Below are 14,483 nucleotides of genomic sequence, written 5' to 3' on the forward strand. Positions count from 1 at the left end.
CCTACAAGTAAATCAAGGTACAGTAGGCTGGAAACTGAGGTGATGCTCAGAGACTAGAGGAGAAGCTGCAAAGAGGGAAGAAGCCAGATGTCACAGAGTTTAGATGCCATGCTCAGGGGTTTAGATTTTGTCTAGTGGGCCACAAGGAGTCATGGGAAGTCTTTAGTGACAGGACAGGGTGAGGAAATGATGGTGGTCTGACCTAGAAGAGGTGAGTGGGAAGGAAAGGAGACTCATTTAGGCACAAGAACCAGTGGGGTTCCAGTTCCAGAGCTGTGACCTCAGGAAAGTCACACAACCTCTGTGACCTGGGTCCATCACATGAGGATGGGAGACAGTACCAGAGCCGGGCTTATGGTATATGCTCGGTAAACAATAGGCATTATTGTCAGTTATCGGTAGGACACGGCAGGGCATCAGATGAGGAGGAGATTTTACTGAGCACCTACTGAGTGCTGGGTACTGCGCCAGGTGCTGGGGCCCAGAGGGGAGTGGTCTGCGGCTTCAGGAAGCTCACACACCGTAACCACAGCTCACGTGGACAACAGAGCGCGTGGTGTGAGGGTAGAGGAAGCACCTCGGAAGGTTAGAGGAGCATGAGGACTCTGGGTGGCTCACGAAGGAGCTGGCATTGAGCCGGACCCTAAAGAGGCTGGTTGAACTTGGGCAGGCAGAGGTGGGAGAAGGAGCTTCGGGGAGAAGGAGCCCTGTGAACGACAGCCTGAGGGCAAGGGGTCTAATCCGGCTGTTGTGCGGGACACAGGAAGGGGGTGTCGTGGGATGGGATTATGGAGGCGAGACCTTGGTGGCCAGGCTAAGAGGGGGGGTCAGCACGGGCTGAGCTGCACTCTAGAAATCCCATGTTTTGGTGGTAACATGGAATGTGTCCATTAGAGACTCTGCTCCAGGCTCCGCCAGTAAGCCGTTGCCCTCTTCGACCTCAGTTTCCCCATCTGTGTGATGAGTTCAGTCTTGTTTAGGAGGGAGTTCCGGTATCATGTCCTGGGGCTGGCCTAGCCTACTTTGTTGGGCATCTTCTGGCCTGGGATTCTGGGTCTCAGCAGTGCTTCCTTCCTGAGCACCCTCAGCCAAAGAAAGGAGCAAAATGAGGGGTTCCCCAGAGGCAGGTTTTGGGCGCTGCAAATGAGGGGCCAGGAGCTCCACACGGAAGGGTGGGGTCTTTGGCTGGATCTGACTCCAAGCCCCAGAGGGAAACCAGAAGAGAATGTCAAGGTCCCTCTTCCCTCTCGCCCTGACCCGTGTGGTGGCAGATGTGGGCCATGTGCCCAGTCCCTGGTCCCAGGGGGTATCAGGACTATTCTGCCCACTGACAGAGGAGCGGGGCTTGGGTTCAAGAATGTGGCCCAGGGCTTAGAGTCCCCTGGGGTTAAGGAGCCAGGAGGCCAATCTTAGGGTGGCAGAGCCAAGTAAACGCCCATGGGTAACAGGGTTCATTTATATTTGGTGTTGCCAGGAGTTGTGGTCTAAGGCAAGTCCTGGTGACACCCAAAAAAATAAAAAAAGAAAAAAAATGCTGATTTTATAAAGACTGCTTTCTTCCATAGTTGACAAACTTATGATGGTACCGATGGTTGGATACTACTCTTAGAGATGAAAAAGGTCTTAAGGAATCTTCCATATTCCATTCACCAATCTGTGTTCTTGTTCAAAGCAAAATTAATTCCTTTCAAAATTAACGTATTAGCTTAATAATAATTTTTAATCTTAAAATAATCTATCTGTGAGAATGGGAATTTTGGGTAGGAAAAAGTGACAGAAGATGGGACAAAAAGAGAATTCATAGAAACACAAAACAGAATTTTTTAAATGGTGGGTACAAACTTCTGTTTCCAACTATATCAGTTTACCTTAGGAAAACATACTAGAAAGGCCAGATAAATCATAAGCAACATTTGACTGTGAGCCTTAGAAAGCTACTGAGGTAGCCATGACCTAGAAAAGTAAAATAGAGAAAGAAACTCACTGAAGTGAGAACAATATTCTGCACATGCGTTTCTAGCCCAGTCATTTAGAAACTACTGATGAAGAGCAAAAGTCTGAGAAAGCAAACGTGGCTCCTAAGAGGTAGAAAAGCCAGTAGAACGTAGGACAATGTCATAGGACTAAGGAAACCAGAGTTGGAATTGAGAAATAACAAGGCAGCTAGAATTTTAAGGACCAAAATCACAGAGAGAGTAAAGATTCAGAGAACGGAGCTGCATTCAGCAACAGTGTTCCCTTGCAGTATTTTCCATGTATAAAAGGTAGACAAGACAAGATGCTAAGAAGTCAAACAAAAGCTAACTGAAGTCAAAGCAAAGACTTAGTTGGCTCATAATGCTGAAGAGACAAAATTGGGGTTCAGAACCTATGAAAGATTTGTGGCCCAATGGAAAACTAATGATACGAATTAGGACACTGGAAGTCTCTACATATGTGTGTGTGTGTGTGTGTGTGTGTGTGTGTCTGTCTGTCTGTCTGTGTGTCTGTGTGTCTGTGTGTTAGGAAGGTTGATGCAACATCTACATTGAACCTTATAAAGAAGGAAAATGAGTATGAAGTTGGTCCAGGTGACTGAGGTGATCTTCCCCTACCTAAGAATAGGAAATTCTCTCCTCAAGAAAATACAGTTGACCCTGGAACAATGTAGTATTTAGAGCCGCTGATTCCCTGTGCAGTCAAATATCCACATACAACTTTATGGTCGGCCCTTCTTATCTGTGGTTCTGAATCTGAGGATTCAACCAACCACAGCTCATGTAGTACTGTATTACTTATTGAAAAAAAAATCCATGTATAAGTGGATCTGTGCAGTTCAAACCCAGGTTGTCCAAAGGGCAACTGTAATGTCATTCAGATTCTCTACAACTTGTCATATCCCAAGTCTGGTATTCACTGAAGAACCACCAAGACTACCAAGAAAAGGAGAATTAGAATAAAAAACAAAACAGAATCAGAATCATAGATGACCTAAACATTAAATTTCATACATATTTTGGTAAATATTATCAAGGTCAAGAAAATAGATGACAAGGTGAAGAATTTAACTTGACAACTAGAAACTAGAAACTGATTGAAGTTGAACTGATAGAGTTAAAAATTATACGAAATTTAAAACTCGGTAGTGGATTGGACACAGGTAAAGAGAGGTAAGTGAACTGGAAGATAGAGTAGTAACAATATAAAGACTAAAGCACGGGAAACGAAAAGAATAAAAAGTACACATAAGCGCATTTGAGACATATGGGCCACAGTAAACATTTTTATCATATGTGTAAACTGGAGTCCAAAGAAAAAAGGAGAGAGAGATTGGGATGAAAACAATATTTCAGAAATATTAACAGCCGAGAGTTCTCTAAAACTAAAAGGAATATATGGAGCCTTAAATTCAACAAGCACTAAAAAAAAAGCAACAAGAACAAATACAAAGAAAACCACACCTAAGATCACCACAGTACAATTCATGAACAGCAAAGAAAAACATGACATCTTAAAAGCAGCCCGACGAAAAAGAGAGAGATTACTTTCAAAGGAACAATAGGATTAAGATTACAGTTTACTTCTCAGCGAAACTGAATGGATACTAGAAAATAATGGAATAACATTTTTAAGTGCTAAAGAAAAGAGCTGCCCATTGGGAATTCTAGAGGCAGAGAAATTGTTGTTTGGAAGGAGAGATGCAATAAGGAAATTTGCAGACAAACAAAATTTAGAAAATATTTTCTCATCAGAACTGACTGAATTAAATTATAAAGGGAGACCTGCAGGCAGAAGGAAGATTATCACAGATGAAAATAAGGACTTTATAAAGAATTATGTATAACAGAAAGGATAAATAAGTGGATAAACCTAAATAAAATCTAACAACACAAAAGGGTAATAATAAAATATATCAAAAATTAGAATGCATTAAAACAAATGGAAGAGGAAAATATAGTAAAAGAAATGTAAGATTTCAGCATTGCCTGAGAAGCAGTAAAACAGCTAATAAGTCATGGTACATGTGTAACTGCTACTTATATAAAAATAACAAGCTAATACAAGGCAAAACGGAATTTGAAGAAATCTCAAAGGAAGAAAGAAGAGCAAAAGGAACATAACAAGGTGGGACAAATAGTAAACAAGGAGTAAACGGTCTGTAAGAAAATACATTTACTGTAAATACTCAAATGACAAGGATTATTGAAACAAACAAAAAACCTAATTCTATGCCACCTACAAGAGACAAGAGTCAGATTGAAAATGAAAGGATTCAACAATTATGTCATAACAACAATAAGTAAAATTGAAGAAGATTTTTTAATGTGAACATAGATTTGAAAGCAAAAAGTATCACTGGCGATAATGCAGGATAATAAAACCCACTGTTACTTTACAAGGAATATATTATAAATCTACACTTCAATGCAATATATGAAGGGAAATTCCAAAAATCTAAGTAGAAATAGAAAAATCTGAATTACCTAGATCAGTAACATAGAACCACAACAATAAATCAGCAGATTATACAAGATCTGAATACCATCATTAAAACTTTAGCCTAAATTTATATTAAACACTGCACCAACAATGATGGAATATATATATCCCGCAGAAATTTTTAGGTGCACATGGCACATTTATAAAATTGACTATATTCTGGTTATAAAACAAGACTCCGAAAAAGCAAGAAATTTAAAACTATATAACCAATATTTTAGCAAATACTTGGATATTAAAGACATACTTCTGATCATTATGTAGGTCAAAGATAAAGTTGCAATGGGAATTAGAATTTTATTAATTGAATGATAATGAAAACATGCCATAACAAAACCTGTGGGTTGCAAATAAAGCTGTGGTCACAGAGAAGTTTATGTATTCCAATTATACTCTCTAAATGTAAAAGGGAAAGGAATAAAGCAACTAGAAGATAACCTATCACCCTGAGGTAGGCAGCTCCTGAACTGTACCTGGTGGGGAAGGCAGGGCAGAACTTCAGGAGGCCAGCTGAGAGCACGGTGAACACCATGTCAGGAGCAGTCTCCAAGAAAGAGAATTTAATGTACAAAGGGATGACTAAAATATATTTAAGAGCTAGCACCCTGACCCTTCTTAAGGATGACTTACGTTGCTGGGGAAAAAATAAGAAGTGCTCGATGTAGCAGGTGAATAGCTTTATAATTCCCAGGAGAATCTTGGTACCAGGACCACACAATGAAGAACTTGGAGTCCCCATGGCTAATCCAGCAGAGAAAAAAGGAGGAACAGAGATGCGAGAGAAAATAAAGGGAACTCTTGGTGCAATTCGGTGCTGCTGCAGGCCCAAGTCCAGGTATGTGCTCTGTATCTCCACATCTTAAATAAAAGCCACCATGTTCCTCAGTCTTTCAGGTACTTAGAATTTCTCTTTAGAACCTGAAAATGGGGTCAGGTTTCCTGTCTCCATCGCTACAGTACAAAATAGAGGCGGGATGTTTGAAATAGTTCTCCATCTGGCAGAGGAGGCCTTGAAGCTGTGAGCCACTCGCTGCAAACCAGCAGGACATGAAGGATTCTTGAGCAGATCTGAAGCTACTGGGAGGCCTTTGAGGAGTTAAATCCCATAGTAAATACTGTACCTTCAATGGCCCCTTCTCCCTCTCTGTCCAGTCTTCCTCCACTCCCGTGGGGGCCCAAAGGGGTTAAATGAGCACTTTTTGACTTGTACTTGGTGGTCCCAGAACTTGACTTGGGCTTGGAGACTTCCAGGAAAAGTCTGCCTTCCATCTACTGGCTTGGGTTTCTTGGGCTCTCTGCTCCCGGCTAATCCCTTCAACCTGCTTTTCCCATTTCTGCCAATAATCCCCCTCTCCAGACCTTCCTAATGCTCTTCTGGAGCGGGAGGAGACTTACTTAGGGCAATGTTTATTTCTAGAGGGAGAGGTGACCACATGACTTCACACTGGTCGTCCCCTTGATTATTCAGTTTCTGTCTAGATTAGTCGTGGGTGTTTGTGCACCCCAGCCTCACCCCCAGGAGGCTTTAGAACACTGTCCTTATCTCAGCACTGAGCCTCTATCTAGCCTCCTTCCCTCTCTCTCCTTACCCATCTTTACCCACAGACTCGCAGGCTTTCTGGACCTCAGAGGAAGATAAGCACTTCACAGAACCTCTGCTACAGAACCAAACATATTGAAATGACTCTTTACGAAGATACTGAAACAACAGAAAAAGAATACATGATGATTGTTTCTCCTGAGGGTTCAGTTACCTAGGGGGCCTTTAGCAAACTTTGACTGATAAATCTAACCTTTCCTTCCTTGGCAATAGTTGATAACACTGTGAGGAAAACAAGTTAGAGAATGGAAAAACAATATTTGGATTTCAACGAAATAATAAAGATGCAGGGACTATCTTTGACTTTTGCAAGGTAAGAAGAGAGTTTACATTTTGATTATTTGATGGCAGGAATCCCTTTTACAACAGGGCCAGTCTGCATGATGCATTTAAAAGTCAACCTTTTCAAATATAGCCATAACCCCCACAAGATTTCTTGATTTCTCTGGGGTCAGATAAACTGTCACATTTCACAGTGGTGCCCTGTACATGAAAATGATAAACATAACCTGGAAGCACGGCAGTGGCTAAAACTATGGAGCTGGCAGCCATTCGCTGAAAGGATTTTTTGCTTTTAATTCATTGCATAAAATGCTAATGTCCAAATTCAGGCAGGTAGACCTTACCAACCATCAAGAGTTTCAACCCTGCTAACAGCTAAGTATGCACTTTTAAACCCTACTTTGACTGCTCCAGAAACTTACTGGGTTTCGTTAATGCCTCTGTTACTATTTCCTTTGTGTCGTTTTCTTTTTCTTTAAAAACACAGCTGTGTGATCTTGGGGAAGTTATATTATTTCCTTGAGACTTGGTTGCCTTCTCTGTGCATATCTGGGTATAATTTTAGTATTGCTCAATAGAATTTTTGGTGATAATGAAAATATTCTATATCTGTACCATGCAATGCAGTATTCAATAGCTACATGGAGCTAATAAACATCTTTGAAATATGGCAAATGCAACTGAGGAACTGAATTTTTAATCTTATTTTTAAATTTGTTTAAATATAAATAATGCCATGTGGCTAGCATCTGTTGACAGTACAGATCTACATAATATTTTAAGGACACTCTCCACTCAAAAACTCTACCATTCATTAACTCAACCTAAATATTTTTGCCCTCTGACAAGCAAAAAATAATTTATGCTTCCCTTGAAATTTTCTGTCAAGACCTTTATCAGTTTGGGGACATTATATTCTTAAAATTGACTTTGCTTTATGAAACTTTAATAATGCTGGAGTTTCCTGCCCTTGGTAACACCTTTGTGTTGATGGGAAATATTGTGGATGATCAAGGACCATTTCAAGAGATCATGGAGAGAAACCTCCTTCTGGATTTAATTTCATTATGAGGATGTCAAAATGCTACATTACTTAAAATAAAACCCGTACCGTTTTTATGCTAAGTTATAGTCTACATGTAGATGGAAAAATGTTAAAAAGATTTTTAAAGAACTGCGCATCTATTTTTGAAGCTGATTTGGCTGTTCAAGTCTTGCTAGCACTTTATCCATCTCAGTGCTATTTCACTTAGTAAACAAATGCAGTTGCCATAATTGCTGCATATGTGTCTGTGTTCCCTTCTAGGCTATATGTTTTTGAAATTAGATACAATATTTATATCACAGGCCCTATGTATAGCACAATACCCACTGCTAATTCAGATTGTGTTTTAAGATATGAGACAAAATGTAAGACTTTTATTATAGTCATAAACATCTAGCAAACCAACCAGAAAATAAATGCTAGTTTTCAGTTGGTTGGCCGAGAACAAAAAAGTGAAGAATACCTAATGCAAAACCATATCTCTAATAACTACTGTTGGATTTAGAGCACACACATGCTAAAAAATATCTTCTTATCAAAGATTTGAGGTTGGACCTGAAAAAATTATATCAGAAGTGAAAATAATCATGTGGTCTGACCAGCGTGGATCACACAAAGTAAGTGTATACTATGTATAAAGTAGATAACTACGAGGTCCTGCTGTATAGCACAGGCAACTATATTCAATACCTTGTAATAACCTATAATGGAAAAGGATCTGAAGAAGAAATACATATATCGGAATCACTTGGCTGTACACCTGAAACACAACATTGTCAATCAACTATACTTCAAGTAAAACAAAACAAAACAAAAAACTAAGTGTAAAGGGAAGTATAGTTTTATAAATTCACCTCTGATATCCCATGGACCAACTGAAAGACAACAGAAACTACAACTATCTAGGAGACAGGACATGGCCGGCAAACCAGGCCGTTACCCTCGGTAACGGTCATACCTGCCAAAAAATATACAGACTAGCCTGCATTCATGAATACATAGGAATTCTTCATTTATCTGGCATTGTTAGGCAATGAGGTATTGTATGTTAGGAGAAGTTTTTTTAAAATGACAAATTGAAGAGGAGTTATTTTAACCTTCACTCGGTAATGTTTTTCTAAAATTAAGAAATGTATCTACTGGTGTATCTAATGTTTCCTTGATAACTCGGGGTCATCAGTTCAATCAACGTTTGCATGAATAATGCAAATGGAAACAAGACAGGCATGCTTACTGAAACTGAAAATGACATAGCAATGGCTGGAATAACTGATGAGAGAGCAAGAAAAAAGCAAAACTGAAAACAAACCGTGATCAGGAAACAGTCAAGTTCTGACTTTCTGTACTTAGTTTCAAAAAGAGATACCACAAATCCCAGCAAGAGACTCCAGCATCATTAGCTGTCTTTCTGCTTTGTTTCCACCTTCCTTTCCTTTTCCTTCTACCCTAGATTGTTCCAGGAAGTGTTTATAGCTCCTTGCAAGACAAATTCTAATACTTGCTTTCTCTCACACAAACTTCACAATATGTCCATGTGGTAAATGGTGTGGAGGTAAAAGAGAATTCATCACAGGGACAGCTCCTACGAAAATAAAATTAGAAACTAGCTTCTAAACATGCAGAGAGAAGGGCGTGGTGTCAGGCACTAATTTCCTTGCGAATTCCTCTCCATTTCTAATAGACGTTCTTCTTTACCAAGATCCCTTTTTATTGGTGTCCTGTTCCAGACTGCTCCACTCCGCCCATCCTCATCCTGTAAAATACATTCACACTCTTTTGTGACCCTACTTATTTGCCCATTAAATAATCAATCATAGAACTGTCGGAATTAAATACAGAGTGAAATTAAAATACTGGAGTCACTTGGAGGGTTTAAGCAGCTCCACCAGAAAATACTGGGCATGGATTTAAAAGAGGCTGCGTGGGACTTGCTCTTGTCCATGTTCTTTCTCAAGAAGTATCTGAAATAAGCCTAAATTCAGAGTTAATCAGACTGGCCTGCTTTCTCAGGTGGACTGGAATTCTGCTCTTTCCTCTCAACTCCCTGATGTCAGTGGTACTTTCCGGAGAGGAGGTGGACTTCTCTGCCTACTGCAGAAGCTCAGTTCCCCCAGGACCCACTCCCCATCTGAATCCCACACTGGAGGCCAGATGCCAGCCTTCCCAGAACATTCGTGGCCTCCTTTCAGTTTTTGACCTGCTCAGATTGAGTCCCTCTAGACTCTTTCTGGAAACCTGATCTTCAACCCCTTTCCCTGACCTCGATGGTTACCTTCCTACTTTAGGCCTCGGGTGCTTTAGCTATAAAATGATATAGTTGCCCTTAATTCTAAAGTCTTCTTTCTAAAGCGCTACAATGTGGTGGCTCCTTGAAAATGTTTCTCTTTGCTGGTTTTAATGTTGTAGAGAATTAAAACCCCAGCCACTCTAAAAGACAGTAAGTTACATTGGATAAGGAAAGTGTGCTTTTGTAGTTAGATTAACAGGGATGGAAGACGACTTAGTATGTTTTAAGATACTCATGATCCGTTCTCGTGAGAGTCGAGGAAGAAGGGGAAGAGAGTTAATAAAATACCAAACAATTGTGACAAATTAAGTTCACCAAGATGTAGGTGATTAGTTACTACTTGAATAAACCACACAAATCCAATCCAAGTTTTCCTTTAGTTTTCTAAGAAGGATCCCAGTGAACTGAGTCCCATGTTCAGTGACTCCACGTTCAATGGCTCAGTCTTTAAAAACTGTTACGTTGCTGGAAGCAGAAATATTGCCCTGCAGTCCTAATTGATGTCTACCTATCACGCACATTTGAAATACATTTATTACTTTGCCTGATCTCAGTGTAATACATTCTAAAGGGGCAAAGAGCACACGAAAAGTTATGGAGTCTCCATCTTCTACACTGAAGTGTGCAATAAATTACATATTATTTGGCCGTGAAATTCACAAGCCATAGAAACCACGCCATTAGCAATGTATACAGTGGTAAACAGCAGGTAATGAGAATGATATAAAACCAAACAGACTGTGTAGGTTGGCACTGCTGCCAATAAAGCAATTATTAAATGCATTCATATGCATCTACGCTAGGTAAGCTCTTTAGGGCAATTGATAGGAGTTCTACATACCTGTCAGGATATTATATATAGCCCACTTTCTATGGCGTTTATTCAAAGACGCTGAGAAAGGGTTACTCTGGGTAAATTCAGACCTTTTCTCAATATAGAATTTGGTCAACATGCATTCTGAACAGCAAAATTTCACAGTATTTTCCTACACTAATTGCCACCTCAGCAAATGCAGGATTAAGTATAATGGATTATAAGGGTTAGAAAGGAAAGATGGAAGAAAAGAAGGAAGGTAGAAAAAAGGTGGATATGGAGTACTTCAACATTTATGTAGAGTGGACCTAAAACTAACCTGAGGTTTCCCTGAATTATTAGCATACGCTATAGAAACTTAAATGAAAAAATAAAAAAATCCAGCAAGGGAAACTCAAAGATTCTTTGCTTTTTCACTTTACTGCATATACACGTCCATCTTAAACAATCTATATGCTTATATCCAACAAGAGAGCATTGTTTTGCAAGACTGTTTGGGTTCTATCAGCATGTAAAGGTCAGACAACTCAACTTTAGCAGAGTCAGCTTTCAGGTGAATAATTGTTTCTTTCAGGTTGCGAGCATTTGAATTCTCCAGAAATGTTTCCCAAAATATGAAAATTAAAAGAGTCCTAGGACAGCGTCCTTTAGAAGTTTTATAGTATCAAGGTTTTTGGAGGAGGAGTATCCTTGTCCATTATCAACACAATGATTCCAAGCAGGTCAATTTTTGCTGAGAATATTATATAACAGAACCCACTTCACCTCCATTATACTGACAATGATCTTCCTTACTTCAACCTTGTGCTTCTTATAAAGTTGAAAATACTGAGCCAAGAACAGACAGTGACAATGCCAGAGACTCAGATGTACCTATAGGTGCCTTCAGACAACATCAGCCACCCAGGCTAAAGTCCTGGTTTAAAACATCCCAACATGAATGAATCTCAAAAGCCATATGCTGAGCAAGTGAAGCCAGATCAGAAGGGCACCTACTGTATTATTCAACTTACATGAAATTGTAAACTGGGCAAAAGTCATCTCTAAAGATAAAAAACAGATCCGTGGTGGCCTTGGGGTGGGAGATGGGGATACTTTTGCAAAAGCCTAGGAGGAAACTTTCTAGGGTTTTAGAATTGTTATCTATCTTTATGGGGGTGCTAGTTATACAAATGTATACATTAATTAAAAGTCACTGAGCCGTTGACTAAAAATGTCTGCATTTTATTGTATGTAAATGATACCTTAATAAGGTTGATTACAAAATGAACCAAAACCAAAACAAAGCAGAAGAAAAACCTCTCAAGACCTTAAAGAAAATACACTGTTTTCTTCCAGGGTACCAGATTGGAAATGAGGCATTGGTCTGTTCTACCCTCAGATTATCTCTAGGATTATCTAGTCTATTTTAAAGCACTAGAGTCCCCTATCAGGAAAACTCACCCCACGTTTAATTACTTTGATTTCTTCTGTGCCTCTTCTCCCAGCACAGTGAAGCCATTCACGGAAGAAAAACCAGCTTTTTCCAACTTTGCATCACCATATATTATTTGCAAAGCTATTATTTATAGAATAAAATTTGGCTACACTTTGTAAAAATCTAGCTTTTTGAGGCTTACAAATCTTAACAGTTAACCTATTGCCTCCACTGGAATTTGGAAAAAAAATTATATTGAAAATGAATAGCTGAGAATTGACATTTTTGCTTTTTGTGATTTTCTCTTCCCCTAAGATAGAAGTGAGTAGGAATGAGAAACACATACATAAAGAAAAAAAATTATCTTGCTGCCTTTGCATGGTTATAATTTATAGGAGGCCCTTTTCAACAATAATCTATTATCAGAATCAATAAAATATAATCTCCATGAAGGCCAGGCCAGGATATTTGTCTCTTTTTCAGCAGATTGCAATACAAACCACATTCATGGATATGCTTCTTGATGATCTTTGTAATACTGGAACAGTTGCCCATTTCCTCATGCCTCTTCACCTTAACTTCAACCTGGTTTTTCACTTATGACCTCACATTTCCTTCTCTATCACTTGTTTGTGGGACTCTTTTCCAACTCCAACTCCAACTCGCATTTCACTCTGGAACCAAAGGAAGACTCACACCTTCCTGCTTTTTAGTGATACCTCAAGGTCATTTCCATATTGTGATCACCCTGAAGAATAGCCAGACAATTGTTATTTCAGAGCCATCTGACAGTTTGTAGCTCTAAAAATTAACTAAGGACCAAATTTGTCAAAAATATCCTAGTTTAAGATTTTGGTAATACAGCAACAGTAATCGCGAAGTCACTTATGACAATCAGTGTGGGAAGCACCCTCCTTCAGGAAGATCCTTTGCCATACAATACTCTTTCCCTGTCGGGTAATAAGGAAGAATGGCCGTGGAAAGTAACCTTTTGTGGAAAGAAATACTTGGCTTCGAGAAGCCAAGCAGTTCATATCTTTTTCTTAAATTAGATTCCCCATTAATTACTTTATCCACAAAGAGGTAATTATCAGAGTTATGTAAGCAATTAAGGAGATGCTACTCCACATTCTTTCAGCTTGTTGACCTTTCTCACTTTATTTCATGTGGCTATCTGAAACATCAGTGATTTACATGTCTGTCTTTTTTTTTTAACAGATTTCTGTGTGTGTGTGTGTGTCCCCATGATGAAAACATCATTAAAGTAAAATATCATGAATAGACTCTTAAGAAGCAGAGTCTACTGAAAGTCCTGGAAAATATGAAAGCACTAATATTCATGGACAACTCTACATTCTGAAAGTTACTCTAAATGTTGTTGACCTCTCTTTTGTCTAGGAGTTTTTCATATTTTCTACCATGATCATTTGTTAGTTTTATAATTACATAATAAAGGCATTACATCATACAATCTTTTGTTATCCATTGCAGTTTTAAAACTATTCCTTTCTTTGTCCTCAGCAGATATGTCATAGATTATTAGTACACAAGCAAAGACTTTCAACGTAACAGTACTTTATAGTGAGAAGAACTGTACTGAGCTATCTCTATCCTAAGACAATGCACTAGGAAAGCACTAGGAATTCTTAAGCACTAGGAATACAGAGACGATCAAGGGGCAAGTTCCTTGCCTTCGAGTATACATGATCATTATAGCAAATGCTTAAATAGCACTTAGTATGTAACTCACCACAGCAGTCTTATTATCCTCCTTTTTAATAGGTGAGCAGAGGAAGCCACAGGGAAGTCATAGGGTAAAGCCAGAATTTGAACCTAGGTAGACTAGTACACTCTCCACGGCTTTAACTACTACATTTATATATATATATATATATATATATATATATATATATATATATATATATGTATGTATATATATATATGTTATATATATATATATATATATATATATATATATAAAAACTCCAAGTATTCCAAAGTTACAAAACACTTATCTACCAAAACTCAAAAAGGAGCACACAAACTTGCATAGAAAATAAACATGTAAAAGTTCATAAATAAACCACAATATAACCTGCTCCACATAATATACTGACTGCAGTGTCCTGGGCCTCTCCCATCCTTAGGTAGCTGGAAATTACAACAAAATAATACTTTTCACCTTTGGAAGCCACACCATCTCCCATACCAACCAACCAATTACTTCCTTAGAGAGAATAGGAAATTAACCTGAATATCATAAAAAATATATATATATATAGCATTACTGATGTAGAATCTTTGTTTAAAGACAATAACTTCAATAGCAGAGTGAACTTTACCATTGCAGGCTTCCGATAACCTCTATATTTCTCAGATTTCATGCTAAATCATAAAATGCCATATTGTGTCTGAAGCTATTTTTTCAATACTCCATTTTCTTAAATGGACTAGCAAAGCCGTAAATACTGAGGAACATTTTGGCTCCCAAATCCTAAAGCCATTCTGATTATGCCTGGGTGATCATGGGGACGTCATCGGAACTACCAGAGGACTGGC

General features: G+C 38.7%; 1 protein-coding gene across 6 annotated transcripts in view; it reads left to right on the top strand.

The window, feature by feature from the left end:
* Positions 1-14,483, top strand: part of LOC307183920 (uncharacterized protein) — a 284,255-nt gene that overhangs the window by 89,671 nt on the left and 180,101 nt on the right. For 4 of the 6 annotated variants that reach the window (XR_013827635.1, XR_013827636.1, XM_079917093.1 and 1 more), the window contains 2 exons: positions 5,171-5,314; positions 6,085-8,724. Coding sequence is in view for 4 of the 6 variants with exons in the window: in XM_079917093.1 (XP_079773219.1) it covers positions 5,171-5,268 (98 nt within the window). In the remaining 2 variants the exon portion in view is untranslated. Of the gene's footprint in view, positions 1-5,170; positions 5,315-6,084; positions 8,725-13,142; positions 13,367-14,483 lie in introns of those variants that run through there. The other 2 variants (XM_079917091.1, XM_079917092.1) reach the window with 2 other exon arrangements.

Source organism: Stenella coeruleoalba, assembly GCF_951394435.1.
Source record: "Stenella coeruleoalba genome assembly, chromosome: 3".
NCBI classification, from domain to species: Eukaryota; Metazoa; Chordata; class Mammalia; order Artiodactyla; family Delphinidae; genus Stenella; species Stenella coeruleoalba.